Consider the following 13,808-nt stretch of genomic DNA (forward strand, 5'->3'; position numbering starts at 1 on the left):
TATTAATTTATATAATAAAATTATATACAATTTTTTGTTATTATTATTAAAAACTATTGTTATTATTATTACAAGTTTTTTTTGTACATTAATCAATCTATTTTTTTTCTTCAAAAGTCACATTAGATTTGTGAAAAACTTGGTATGTAGTATTAAACTTTCTTTGCAAAATTAGATTTAGAGTTCTTTTATGACTACTAAATATTGCAAAGCAACAGAACATATATTAGCTGCTGTTCTTCACCGATAACGAGGATGTTGTTGAGTTGTTCCACTCCATCGATCTTGGACAGGAGCTGGTTGACCACAGTGTCGTGCACACCTGTGCTGCCGGAACTTGTACCACGCTGCTTACAGATAGCATCCAGTTCATCAAAGATGATGATATGCAGGCCACTGTTAGCACCCAACTGCAGAGAAAAACACCGAATTATAATAAAGACAGAGAAGACAGTATAAATGGTCAATTACTGTCATGTTTTTATTACTAGGTTATTCATATTAAAATTATAATAAAATATTTTGTTAATAATAATAATAATAATAATAATAATAATAATTGATTATATAATTATAATCATTATCATTGTTATTAAAAACTAAAAACAGAGAAAAACACCGAATTATAATAAAGACAGAGAAGACAGTATACTATAATACAATAATGTATGGTATCATAAGGACAGTGCGTTTAAGAGGGCAGTTTGTCATCTCACCCTTTTCTGTTCCTCCTCAGCATCTGCGAACAGTTTCCTAATGTTGGCCTCAGATTCACCTACGTACTTGTTGAGGATCTCTGGTCCGTTGACTATCTTTGGCTCTCTGGCGTTCAGCATCTTACCGATCTGCCTGGCCATCAGTGTTTTACCACAGCCAGGAGGACCAAAGAGCAGGATACCTTTCACATGCTTACAACCTGCAGAGAAAACAACATTTTTTCAACAGACACTCCCCAAAAACACACATTATCCACATATCAATGCATCTGAGTAATGCTTTTATAATGATTACAAACATCAACATGAATAAACCGTTCTGGTGAATGGATGCTTTTTACGAGATTACATAACAAAATGGAAAGTGAAGACAGCACGAACCCATCTGCTCCACAATGTCTGGCGGGAAAACTCGAGAGGCGAAAGCCCTGCGGAAGATACCGGAGAACTCCTTGTCTAGACCACCGATGCCCATTTTCTCGAAGTTCCAGTCAGGGTTAATGATCGTCTGACGGGCTTCTTTGGTCTTGGCCTTGCCTGGTGACCATGAGGACGAAGAGGAAAATTCAGTGCTGAGTTACAAGGCTGTTTGTATGGCAAGAGAAACTTATTTGTAAGTGTGATAAAACTCACCAACTAGAGAAAGAGACGAGCTCTCTGATTTTTCAAAGATCACTTGACTGTTTCCAACCAACAGGCCAATCTCAATCTGTGAAGTTAGATGTCAAAACAAAGGATGATTAACTGTGTACTTTTTTTTTATATATATGACATTTAAGCGCAAATTCCATATTTCTGTTCTCTTTCCAATACCTTTTGCTTTTTGCCAGATGCTGGTTCGCCCTTCAGTATGCTGGAGTCCATCGCCTCAATGTTCTTGATAACTAGGCCGAAGAGCTTGTCACAGAAACTGAAGACCAGCTATGACAGGAAAAGCACAAGACAAAAAAAATGAGCACGTATAATTAAACATCAGATACTATTTATTCAGTTTTTGTGGTGTGATTCTGACCTGCTGCCCCACAGTGAAACCCTGATTGTTGAAATGCTGAATAAACTCAGCAGCCATTTTGTCAGAGTCGTAGGGACTGGAGTCGGTGCTCTTCTTCTGCAGGAAGTCAATCTCAATGGTCATTGCACCAATGCACTGCTTGGATTTGTCAAAGTTGTAGTTGGCCACTGAAATGACAGAAATTTTTTTTTGAGTATTTGATCTAAGAATTTTGTGTTTTTTGCAAATGTTCACCTAAGAGCCATGTACACACCTTCTATTTCTTGTCCGATGGACAGGCCTGCCCATTTCCTCTTTAAGAAAAAGTAAGAAGAGAATGAATAAAACAGCAAAAAGTCCATAAAAATACAAGCACCATCTGATTATCTGTACTTAAAGGAACAGTTCACCCAAAAATGAAAATTATGTCATCATTTATTCACTCTTGTGTCGTTACAAACAGTTCTTTCTTCTGTGGAACATAAAGTATTTTCAACGACATTTTAGTCCATAAAATGGAAGTCAGTGGTAACCAAAACTGTTTGGTTATGTAGTGCTTTACAACTATAAGACAGAAAGAGCTAAATAAACGTATCACTGCATCTAAACCAACAACATGCCTGTTAGATCCTGTACCCACTAAATTACTGAAAGAGTTGTTACCTGTAGCAGAAGAACCGCTTCTCAATATTATTAACTCGTCGTTGTCTTTAGGTCACGTCCCAAAACCATTCAAGCTGGCGGTTATTAAGCCTCTTATTAAGAAACCACAACTAGATCCTAGGGAACTGGCAAATTACAGACCCATTTCAAATCTTCCGTTTATGTCTAAAATTTTAGAAAAAGTTGTGTCCGCTCAATTGCGCTCCTTCCTGCAAAAAAAATGATCTCTATGAAGAATTTCACCCCCACCATAGCACAGAAACTGCACTTGATAAAATTACAAATTACTTGCTTCTTGCCTCAGACCAAGGCTGCATCTCATTGCTAGTTTTACTTGATCTTAGTGCTGCGTTCGACACTATAGATCATGACATACTCATAGATCGATTACAAAACTATACAGGTATTCAAGGGCAGGCTTTAAGATGGTTTAGATCCTACCTGTCCGATCGCTACATATTGTTCATTTAAATGGGGAGTCATCTCAATTATCACCAGTAAAATATGGAGTGCCACAAGGATCTGTCCTAGGTCCTCTGCTATTTTCAATATACATGTTGCCCCATGGTAATATTATTAGAAAATACGGGATTAGTTTCCACTGTTAAGGACCTCAGATGATGCCAACCCTCAAACAACATGCAGAATGACCAATTTTTGCTATAAGTTTGATTGCATCATATAATAATTGCTGTTAATAGTGTTCATCGTCTGTTTGATTACGTCTTTAATAGATTTTTCCATACATTTCTGCCATATGTACATTAACTGACAGTCACCACTGATAAGCTACCACTAAATATTGTAGAAACTTAATTTGCTGTAAAGTTGCTTTGCAACGATTTGTATCGTGAAAAGCGCTGTACAAATAAACTTGAATTGAATTTAATTGAATTGGTTATCAGTGTTCTTCAGAATATCTTCTTTTGTGTTCCACAGAAGAAAGAACATCATACAGGTTTCGAAATACATTTTTGGGTGAACTAGCCCTTTAAATATGTCTGGTTAGCTGTTGTTTTGGATAAGATGTTAAGTGCTTGTCTTCTGTTGTGTCTGTGTCACAAGTAAAAGATCTTGGCAGGAGTCCTGCACCTGTGGCAAACTGAAAGCGATGGTTCCAGGAAGCACAGAGTGGTGAGACTTCACAGTGAACACAAACTTGTGGGCGGGTGTTGTCCTCACAGTCACATGCCTGGAGAGAGAGGCAGAAAAGATTTAACTTCTACAATGACACAAGGATAAAAATGACAGTGTTTAACAGAAACTATGATAACTTTTTATCTGGAAACATCACTTAAACTATTTTTTTATTAGTCGAGTACTGCCTATGTGTATAACTGCACCAATCCTACATAATCTGAGATTAGCACATGGGATTATATATGTGAACCACTGACAATGGTTCCTTTTTTAGTAACCTTACATCACGCAACTATTTATTCAGTTAAAGCACAAGTTAACCATAATCATGGATAATATATATTTATTTATGTGATGACTAAATACTTAGGGTCTAACTGGAAGGTTTGACCACTATATTTATTGTCATTTCCACCAAAATATATATTTATTATTTATTACATGATACATCAATTTACATCATACATTAACATGCCATATATCAATATGGCAACACAAACCCACACAAATCGGCCCTCATGCTGTGATATTCTTGGACATGAGGCATCAGCAGGAGGCACTGCGGCAGACTCTGTCAGCCTGAGTTAATGTCTGGACTGATTCAGCATCCCAAGGACACACACACACACACACACACACACACACACACACTTAGGGAAAATCATCAGCTCTGCTGCTGGAGCACTAATTACATGTTTGAAACTTTTCCTACAGCGTTAGATACACCCATATGATACAACTGCAAAAAGATATTGTGTACTACATGTTACATGTGATTAATGAGTATCCACAACTTAAAAGAAAGGACAGGAACGTTTTTATTAAAGGGGTCATATGATGTTGCTAAAAAGAACATTATTTGGTGTATTTGGTGTAATGAGGCAGTATTTGCCCCATAGAAGTGATTTTTTAAAGAGTAAATTTAACCTTTATAAGGAATGTTCAAGCTTTTTTTTTTCCTACCAAACCCACAAGAATATAACTTTCTACTAAATCTATGAGAATATTTTTGGCCACAAATTTTATATACACGAGACACTGTGGTAACTTTTATTTCTTAGCACTTTTGGACAGGGGTCATCAAGGTCGTCAGCCCCAAACACAGCAAACTGGGATGCACTGTGTATTCTGACACTTTTCTATCATGGCCAGTAAGTTTTTGAACAGCTACAATAGTTTTCTCGTGTTATTGGACTAGACAGGTTAGCCTTTGCTCCTCACGAGCAACACTGAGCCTTGGGCGACCATGACCCTGACGCCGGTTCATCTGTTGTCCTTCCTTGCAACATTTTGGTAGGTACTGACTACTGCCAGCCGGGAACACCCCACAAGACATGCCGTTTTTGAGATGCTCTGACCCAGTCGTCTAACCATCACTATTTGGCCCTTGTAAAAGTCACTCAGACCTTTTCACTTGCTAATTTTTTCCTGTATCAAATGTTTGAAATTCAAGAACTGACTGTTGCTTTGCTACCTAACGTATGTCAAAGCATGTACTGACCATCGTACCATTTAACTGGCCTCTGTGTGCAAATGTGATGAATCTGAGGAGTCTGTGGTGTGGGTGAATACTCACTGTCCAGACTGCAGGTCTTTCTCACTCACTACTGCGCAATTCGTCAGTGACAGCTCATCTGTTGGGCATCGAGCCGCTTGCATCGTCTGCAGAAAGACAGATAATAATGAAGAGAGAGTGTAACACGGTGAGAGGCAGAAGAAAGGCCTTATATGAGAACGAGACGTCTGACCATTGATGTTGAAGCTTAAAGGTGATGTGTGTAATTTATGTTTTGTTAAATAAGCCATTCAGCAGTTAATTTCCCTTAGTTTTGTGCCTCTTTGTTATAGTGCTCTTAGTTTTGAAATATCCTCAAATTTATTTAAGCAGCTTGACAGAAAAACATGGGCTCAACCAATGATGTGGGTTGGGGGCGGGGCTATCTGTTTGACTGGCCAATGGCGGTTAGGTGGAGTATTCAGGCAAACCTGTTTGAGAACTATCACCTTTGCAGTTTCACTCGGTGGAGCTAGTGGCCAGTGTTGCCAAGTCTGTGGTTTTCCTGTGGAATTGGGCTACTTTAACACTGTTGCCGCGGGTTGTTTTTCATGTCCGCTGGTTGAAGCGACCTCAATAACGTGATATTTAGCCCCTGGAATGCGAAATTTACCAGGGGAACCCCATCAAAAAACGTGCATTTTACTCTTGGAACTCTATTTTTAACGGGGGACCCCCCTCGAAACACTATTTGGGCTAGTTTTGAATAGTGCTTGGGGGGTTTTGTTGAGAAAACCTGGCAACCCTGCTAGTGGCACAGAAATTACACACTTCAGCTTTAATATTTGCATCTTGCTATATTAGCTCACTGGGTGTCATTTCTTATGAAAAGATCTTTCTCCTCATGAAAAATGTACAGTAAACCACACCATATGAAGGAGTTCCCATGATTCTCTGCAGAATTTAAAAAATAGAAAATCCCGTGGTGCAAAATAGCAAGATGGAAAGCTGTTTCTACTGTGCAAGCTGAAAACATGTCCAACATTCGAAGCACTGAGATGGTTGTTTTAAAGACCTCATCCAATCATCCCTTCCAGGATCACATGTATCATGTTTTATTGCAATAGAGATCCTACAAACCCCAAGCCAATCATACCAGGGGTTTGATATAAACAGTGTTAGATAACAACAAATGAGGCGATAAACAAAAAGGCAAGGGAACAGTAGCGAAAATATAATAATAAATCTGTCTACAAGAGAGCACCAGTGTGTTAAACGGGTAAATGAGAAACATAAAAGACAAAAAAATATATATATTTTAAGCAAAGACTGACAGTGAAGGTTCATGGGTGTTCTAGCTTTATTTGTTCCTTCTTTGGTTGATGCAACTAGCCAAAGAACCATAAATAAAACAGACTACAAAAGAAAAAGAAAAAAAAGGAGAGCTAATTGAAAAGCAGGGCTGCACACTGTTCCCATCTGGGTATACAAAAAGCACAGAGTGCTACAGAAAGAAAGATAATGAATGACTCAACCAGAAAACAAAGCTTCAGTGAAAACAATTAGAGATTAAGAGAACAAAACTTAGACAGTTTAGATTTTTTAAAACTTTTTTTTCGGGTAGTTAAAACTATAGTTCACATGAATTAAAATCAATAATTTCACTGCATTTATTAATCAAAGTTACTGCTAATTTCTATAAATTTTTAGTTTAAAATGTTGAATATGTTAACATTAGTTAACTAGTTAAAATTATAAACAATCTTTGGCAAAAAAAAAAAGTAGCTGATCTTAATAACAGGGTAATCAACTAATGATGCAATTACCAAAACCAACCTCAAGCCAAATTTTCACTAAATAACAAAATGGAACAAATGACGGTCAGAAAGTACAGACAGAAAATTACTTCTGAATGTTTCACAATCCTTGGAACATAGCATCATAAAGTATTGATTATCCTGAAGATTCTGGCAATAAAGATTAAACATGACAATGATTTAACAATGAATGAAGACATGACAATGCTTTTTCTGTACATAATGAGGAACACTTGTCTACAGAACAGCACAAGATGAAAAATAGAAATAAACGTTAACTAAAGAAATAAACTAAAGAAATGTAACCTAAACTGAGAAAGTTAATAACACTCTCAGACAAAAAGTGCAAATCTTTGTACCTTATTTACCCCTAAAAGATTTAGAGTAGTACCTTAATGGTACATATTAGGCACATATATATACTTTTTAGAGGTTTTGTTTTAGAGGAGTGACAAGCTGTTGTACCCCTAAAGGTACCATTTTTGCAAAAATTTCTGTCAGTGGTATTAAAGTCACAATGAAAGTTGTGATCATCTTTTCTTCCCTATTGTGACATACAGTATATCTGAGCGAAATGGCTTCTCAAATGAGTAAAAACGACGGGACTTGATTTGGTCCACCTGAAATTCGTTTGATCACTGGATCTTTGCCACTTGTGAATTGCAAACAGTGATTGACAGATTGCTGGAGGGGAAGGGGAAGTTGATGTAATTAATTAAACAATTACTGAATAAAAAAACAAAACAAAGTAATGATATTCACAGATAAAAGTAGACACTGCACTATTCCACTGAAGAAAAAGAAAAAAAAAAAACAGAAATGTCAATTTAGATTTCTTGGTGACTTTTAAGGCAAGGTGTTGGATGAATTCCAGTGTGAGGCCAGGAACTAGAACTAAAGGACAGTAAATGGCTCTTTGAGGGTTTGTATCTGATTCAAAGCCTGGGTGTGGTTACCTCAACAGGCTGATATAATCCGGTTAATGAAGAGCAGTCCAGCAATTAGACCTACTTTAGTTGCAGGTCAGAAAAGCAATAATCCATGGCTCCCTGCCAGCACGCATAATAAACTCGCCACAGGCCCTCGCACCATTCAGTCGTTACAGCTGGCCCTTTAGTACTAAACCTCAAATCAACCTTTATTTGTCCTGAGAGTGAGAACACAGGCAGATGATCTTGATTTGGATGCTTTGTGTCTATGGCATTGTGACACAGTTAGGGCATTGAACCGCTGTAGTGCTCCCTCGAGTCGTTGCTACCAAGAAGGGTCATAGCAACAGGGGTTACAGCCTGTCAGCTCTCAGGACACTAAGGGCGATGCAGAAAGCTAGTGCAAGTGAAGCATACAGCTCAATCTGGCAAGCGAGACAAGCAGAGGCAGAGGGCATTCGGAAAGCATACATACCTTGAAAAATATTACAACCTTGGGGGCCAATGAATGCACGCAAGCAAGAGGGAGGGCAGAAGGACATAAGACAAACAGTTGGGACAGCCAGCACCACACTGAGCCGAAGACATCATGTGGTTGAGGAATAATAGATTGTTATATATTGTGAAAACAGAAATCTAATAAAGATAGTTTTTGTCGGCCAAAATCAGTACTGGACATAAATTTGAATTTTAAAATCATTACTTGCATACAAAAAAAATTACATAAGTATAAAAATATAATATAGTAATATGTATATATAGTATGTATAGGTCAAACGTTTGGGGTCAGTAAGATTTTGTTTAAAAAAATTACATCAACAAGGATGCATTCTTTTAGTCAAAGGTGACAGTAAAGACAATTATAATGTTACAAAAGATTTCTATTTCAAATGTTCTTCTTTTTAACTTTCTATTCATCAGAGAATCCTGAAAAAAACATGTATAGTGGTTTCCATAAAAGTATGAAGCAGCACAACTTTTTCAACACTGACAATAATAAGAAATGTTTCTTGAGCAGCAAATCAGCATATTAGCATACAACATAGAATGATTTCTGAAGGATCATGTGACACTGAAGACTGGAGTAATGATACTGACAATTCAGCTTTGCATCACAGGAATAAATTACATTTTAAAGTATATAAAATAGAGAACTTGTTTTAAATTGTAATATTTCCCATTATTGCCGTTTTTACTGTTTTGCAGCCAATACATGAGCAAAAATTAAGCTTTGAAAGAAAGACAACTGCAGTATAATTCAGCACTGAATAAACAAAATAAAATGCTGCATGCCATTTCATCAGTCAGTATACGGAGTAAAAGGAGGGCAGAAGGACATAAGACAAACAGTTGAGACAGCCAGCACCACATTGAGCCGAAGACAGCATGTGGTTGAGAAACAACAGAGTGTGCAGCATGAGGCAGCATGCAGAGCAGAATCAGGATCAACTGCAAGTGTGCTTGAAGGAGCAGCAAAGACAAATCGCAGGCAAACCAAACCCTGGTGTGGTATAGGGGAATGTGTAGGTACTTTCACCAATCATTTGAAATATGAAAAGTTGCATTAATAAGATTTAATGCACATGCTGAAAAATATATCACATGTGAACACACTTCATCATGTCAGTGGTCAGATATTAAAGCAAAAAAGAAAAATAAATAAATAAATAATAAAATAGAGAACTTGTTTTAAATTGTAATATTTCCCATTATTGCCGTTTTTACTGTTTTGCAGCCAATACATGAGCAAAAATTAAGCTTTGAAAGAAAGACAACTGCAGTATAATTCAGCACTGAATAAACAAAATAAAATGCTGCATGCCATTTCATCAGTCAGTATACGGAGTAAAAATCTATTTCAAGCAGCACTGCTCTCCATGTTTAATGAGGCTGGGCCTCTGGAGAGATATTCAATGAGGAATGAGGAGAAGCCTGATCAATACTGTCCAGAAGAAACTCCTGACTGCACAGAGGACGTCCTGTCACAGAACTGCTCTTTTAACGAGCTAATGACTTTATCTACCCTGAGGGTTTGATTACGCATTATTAGTTTCCGTGGCCATTTCATAAGCGGCACATATCACAGAGATAAGATCAACAGACAAACAAAGGTTCAACCTATGCAGAGATTTCAGACACTTCAAATGGCTAGACTACTGAATTACACCGGGACGCAGGGGTGGCTTGTATTACTTTCGGTTTATGGACTATACCCCTTATATATCACACTTAATGGAGGATAAGCCTTATAACATATAGCATGCAAAACATGAAGATTAATATAGGACAACTAGCACAGAGAAAACCTCTCCTCATAAACCTCCATATCATGGAAATGATGCAGCTCATCGAGCTTCCTGATTGGTCAACCACAAAAGGCTAAAGGCCGTTTACATCAAGGATGATAGTGAACTATAACGATAACAACAAAGGGGAACTATATCGTTGGAATCACATTCAGAATCCACCTGACTTTAAAGAGCTTGAGCATTTAAAGCAGCTGATAAAACAGCACCACACGCTTATAATAAACAGAACAAAACCATGTGTTGACATGGACACTAATATAATTATGATTAGTGTTATTAATATAGTGAACGGGCTTTAACTAAAAATCATTCTACAGTCAGAGCAGAAAAATAAATAAAATGCATTTTAGTAAAGAAAACTTAAAAAATGAACATTAAATGAGTCTGATGTAAATGTTATATCACTGCCATGACTTGCAATTCCTGAAACACATTTCAAGCTTTTTCTAATTTATCATTTGCTTTTAATGACCCCAGAGGGAGATCGTAGCTGAAATCATTTCCTGAGCAGAGAGAAAACTTTTAATCACTTATGATCAGTTTTTTTTTTTTCTGGCTCATGTGGAATGCTTTTAGCTGCTTGATATAAAATAATTGCATGATGAAGATTGCTGCTTGTGAGTTAATTGAAGTAAGAAGCCATTAATGTCTGCAAAGACATTGCTGCCAAAATGCTGCTTTAAATGTATAGATGATAAGAAATCTCGTATGATGTTAATTAGCTGTGCGGCATTCACAACAATAAAAAAAATAGCTTTCATGCAGGGCCTTTGATTAGAGCTACAGCTGATGGGGAGGATTTCTCAACCATATCAATTATTCATTTAGTTTTAATATACTTTAGAGCTTGGCAGTTATTCTAGTGCCCATGCCACACGCAGAAGCCTATACACTAATTCAAAAAGCTTTATCTAGTAGTCATTTTTTATTAAATAAAGAGATGTATATTAGTCCTACAGAAGCATTTATTTAAAGCAGAGGAAATGGGAATTAAAGGGGAAATACTCTTAAGAGACAACCAGTAGCTCACATATCTCACACATATCTATCGAGAGCATTATGACAGACACAACCAGGCTGTGTATCATTCATACACTCTCTGAGAAGGCAGTGAAGTATTAAGTAATTTAACACTCAGCTGAACTCTGTGGGTGACGGATGCCTACACAGAGTTTGTCTGGCTTGATCAGCTCAGCTTACAAGAAATATATCATAATAACCAAAAGAATTAATAAATTGTTCTGCTGACAATGGCATCTCAGCAAAAACAACCTGAATAACAGATTTTCCAATGTTCACTCTGATGGGCTTAATAAAACAACTGACACTGTGTAACTCATCTTTTCTTACAGTTGTTCGTGGGTGTGTGACTGTGACAGGCATTCACAAATTTCTGAACAGCTCTCACCTGCTCTTTCACTGGCATGTTCTCTCCTACCTTAAGCATACTAATGCCATTAAATACAGTGACAGCTATAGTAAACTGTGACTGTATAATCTGCTGTCTTTTATGCAATCTACATATATCACTATATATATATATATATATATATATATATATAGGCAGATTGCATTGAAAATATATAATTTAATTGATCAAAAATTATAGCTGTTTATTTTTTATTGCACTTTGATTGTGCCTAATTGTCCCATTACATCCCAAATACCTATTGTGTTTTATTAATGTCCCTATAATATTTGGCTTGAATCCCCACTATATTGCAGTGCATTTAAAGACTATGGCATGAATTACATGATCTCCCATTTTATTTTTAATGATAATTAAAAAGACAAACAAACATCTCTCTCTCTCTCTCTCTATTTATATGTATATATAAAACCATGAAATTTTCATTAAAATAATTTCTAAAATTAAAAAATAAACATTTATAAATCAATAATATATTACTACATAATTAACATTAATATTATTTATAAATGTTATTTATATTACTAAAAAAACGTTATTAATAATAGTATATTGATATTGAATGAATGAATGAATGAATGAATAAGCAAGTAAATAAATAAATAAATAAACAAGGACCTAAACGAAACACTGAAATCTCAGTTTATCCACAGATAAAACTAAAGACAATAATGATGCCATTTTGAAAGCATTTTTCACAATGACAGGCAAAGCTCTCGTTGAGCCCTACAGCGCTCCATCCTGCAGCACGGAGAGGGAGTGCTGTAGCTTTGCGCACAAAATATAGCTATTCGTATTGGTGGAGCTATGTGTTTCTGTGGACATTCTGAAGCGAAAGCATGATTTTGAACGGGAAATCGCAGGCTTGCTCATGGTTATACATCGCGAGCTCTCGAAGCACAAACAGTGTGGTGTGATGAGCTTATGTGAGCATTACGCGAGCCATGTCAAGGTTAAATCCGCTGAACGAGCACAGTCCTGTCATTTCACTCTTCATGACAGCGTTCTGCAGCACAAAATACGGTGCATGGCTACTGTACACATAGATATTAACACACATCTTAAAAGACTAACGAGACAACCGCCTGCTGGTTCATGTTGTACCGAATCGATGGGCTAAAACAAATGGACAACCACCTCGGTTCTATTTTAGGCTTGTGTCTGTTTCCCGATGGGCTCAGACTAGAAACAATCACGGTTCACACAGATGCTGGAAAATAAATTAATGTGCCACCATCGCGATTCAAGTATTCATAGGGGCTTATTATTATTAGGCTACTGTACAAAGCTTCCCGCGTATGCTTGTGCGGTAGCCATATATTAGCATGCTATAAACAATAATATGTTTTTTTCTTAACAGCAGCAATATCGCTGCAGATCTGCACTGGTGCTCACAGGTGACTGTATCGCCACCTGCTACTGTCTGTAGGCTGGTGGTTATACTGTGGAAAGATGCCAGTGGCTGGCATCAAACTGGAAAGGTTTTTTTTTTTTTGAAAACGAGACACTAAAGCTCTTCTCCGGAGCGATTGTTGAGAAATGTTATATTACATTTAAACTCAGCGCTAATTCTTAATGTCGTATAAGCTTAATTGTTGAATATTTCAAATGGAAGCATATCTTACCCGGGTCGCCATGTTTGCGTTAGATGATGCTGCTCCGAAGAGCTCCACACAGCAGAACTAGAGCAGCACTACAGCAGCGGACAGCGACACAGGTGAGAGCTGCGCATGCGCATGGACGCTTCGCACTGGTGATAGCGACTCATTTCTGTGAATCGAATCTTTCGAACATTTCGTTCCAGAGAACCGTTTCAAAAGTCAGTTGTTCTTTAGGCAATCACGCAGTTAATGTCATGGATTGGCTTAGTGCTCTAAAACGTTCTAAGGTCATATTTAGAACATACTGCAGTTTGTTAGGTTATTACAATTTCACGGTCCTAGTTTAGTTTGTTGCAGCCATGACTTAGCTCATAAAACAAATCTAGAATCTATATTATTCTTTGTTGATACCAATTAATACGTACAATCTAAATTATTTACATAAAATACTTCAATTAACTTGCGTCACAAAACTGAAGACCTTTTGCTTGTTTAAACGTAATAATACCAAAGCGACGTTGTATGTGTTAATAAAATAGTCAGTTCTACAAAATATACGAAAATTAATCAGTTAATTTGGTTCTCTCTGCTCATTGTGAATGGGACATGGATGAAAGAAAATGATCCAATTCAAATCAAGAACAAAGCATTTAGTTTTGTGAACTGGTTATATATATATATATATATATATATATATATATATATATATGTGTGTGTG

At 36.8% G+C, this 13,808-nt stretch overlaps 1 protein-coding gene across 2 annotated transcripts in view; it reads right to left on the reverse strand.

Annotated features, from left to right (window-relative positions):
* Positions 1-13,195, reverse strand: part of nsfa (N-ethylmaleimide-sensitive factor a) — a 22,273-nt gene extending 9,078 nt beyond the window's left edge. For both annotated transcript variants that reach the window (XM_016514664.1, XM_016514663.1), the window contains exons 1-10: positions 13,115-13,195; positions 5,087-5,172; positions 3,463-3,562; positions 1,982-2,021; positions 1,729-1,895; positions 1,530-1,637; positions 1,350-1,425; positions 1,098-1,253; positions 717-916; positions 245-410 (exon numbers count right to left, since the gene is read on the reverse strand). In XM_016514664.1, coding sequence (XP_016370150.1) covers positions 245-410; positions 717-916; positions 1,098-1,253; positions 1,350-1,425; positions 1,530-1,637; positions 1,729-1,895; positions 1,982-2,021; positions 3,463-3,562; positions 5,087-5,172; positions 13,115-13,126 — 1,111 coding nt within the window. In that variant the 5' untranslated portion in view covers positions 13,127-13,195. The remainder of the gene's footprint in view (positions 1-244; positions 411-716; positions 917-1,097; positions 1,254-1,349; positions 1,426-1,529; positions 1,638-1,728; positions 1,896-1,981; positions 2,022-3,462; positions 3,563-5,086; positions 5,173-13,114) is intronic.
* Positions 13,196-13,808: the final 613 nt, after the last annotated feature.

This window comes from Sinocyclocheilus rhinocerous, unplaced genomic scaffold (assembly GCF_001515625.1).
Source record: "Sinocyclocheilus rhinocerous isolate Xijiao unplaced genomic scaffold, SAMN03320098_v1.1 scaffold1799, whole genome shotgun sequence".
In the NCBI taxonomy this organism is placed as follows: Eukaryota; Metazoa; Chordata; class Actinopteri; order Cypriniformes; family Cyprinidae; genus Sinocyclocheilus; species Sinocyclocheilus rhinocerous.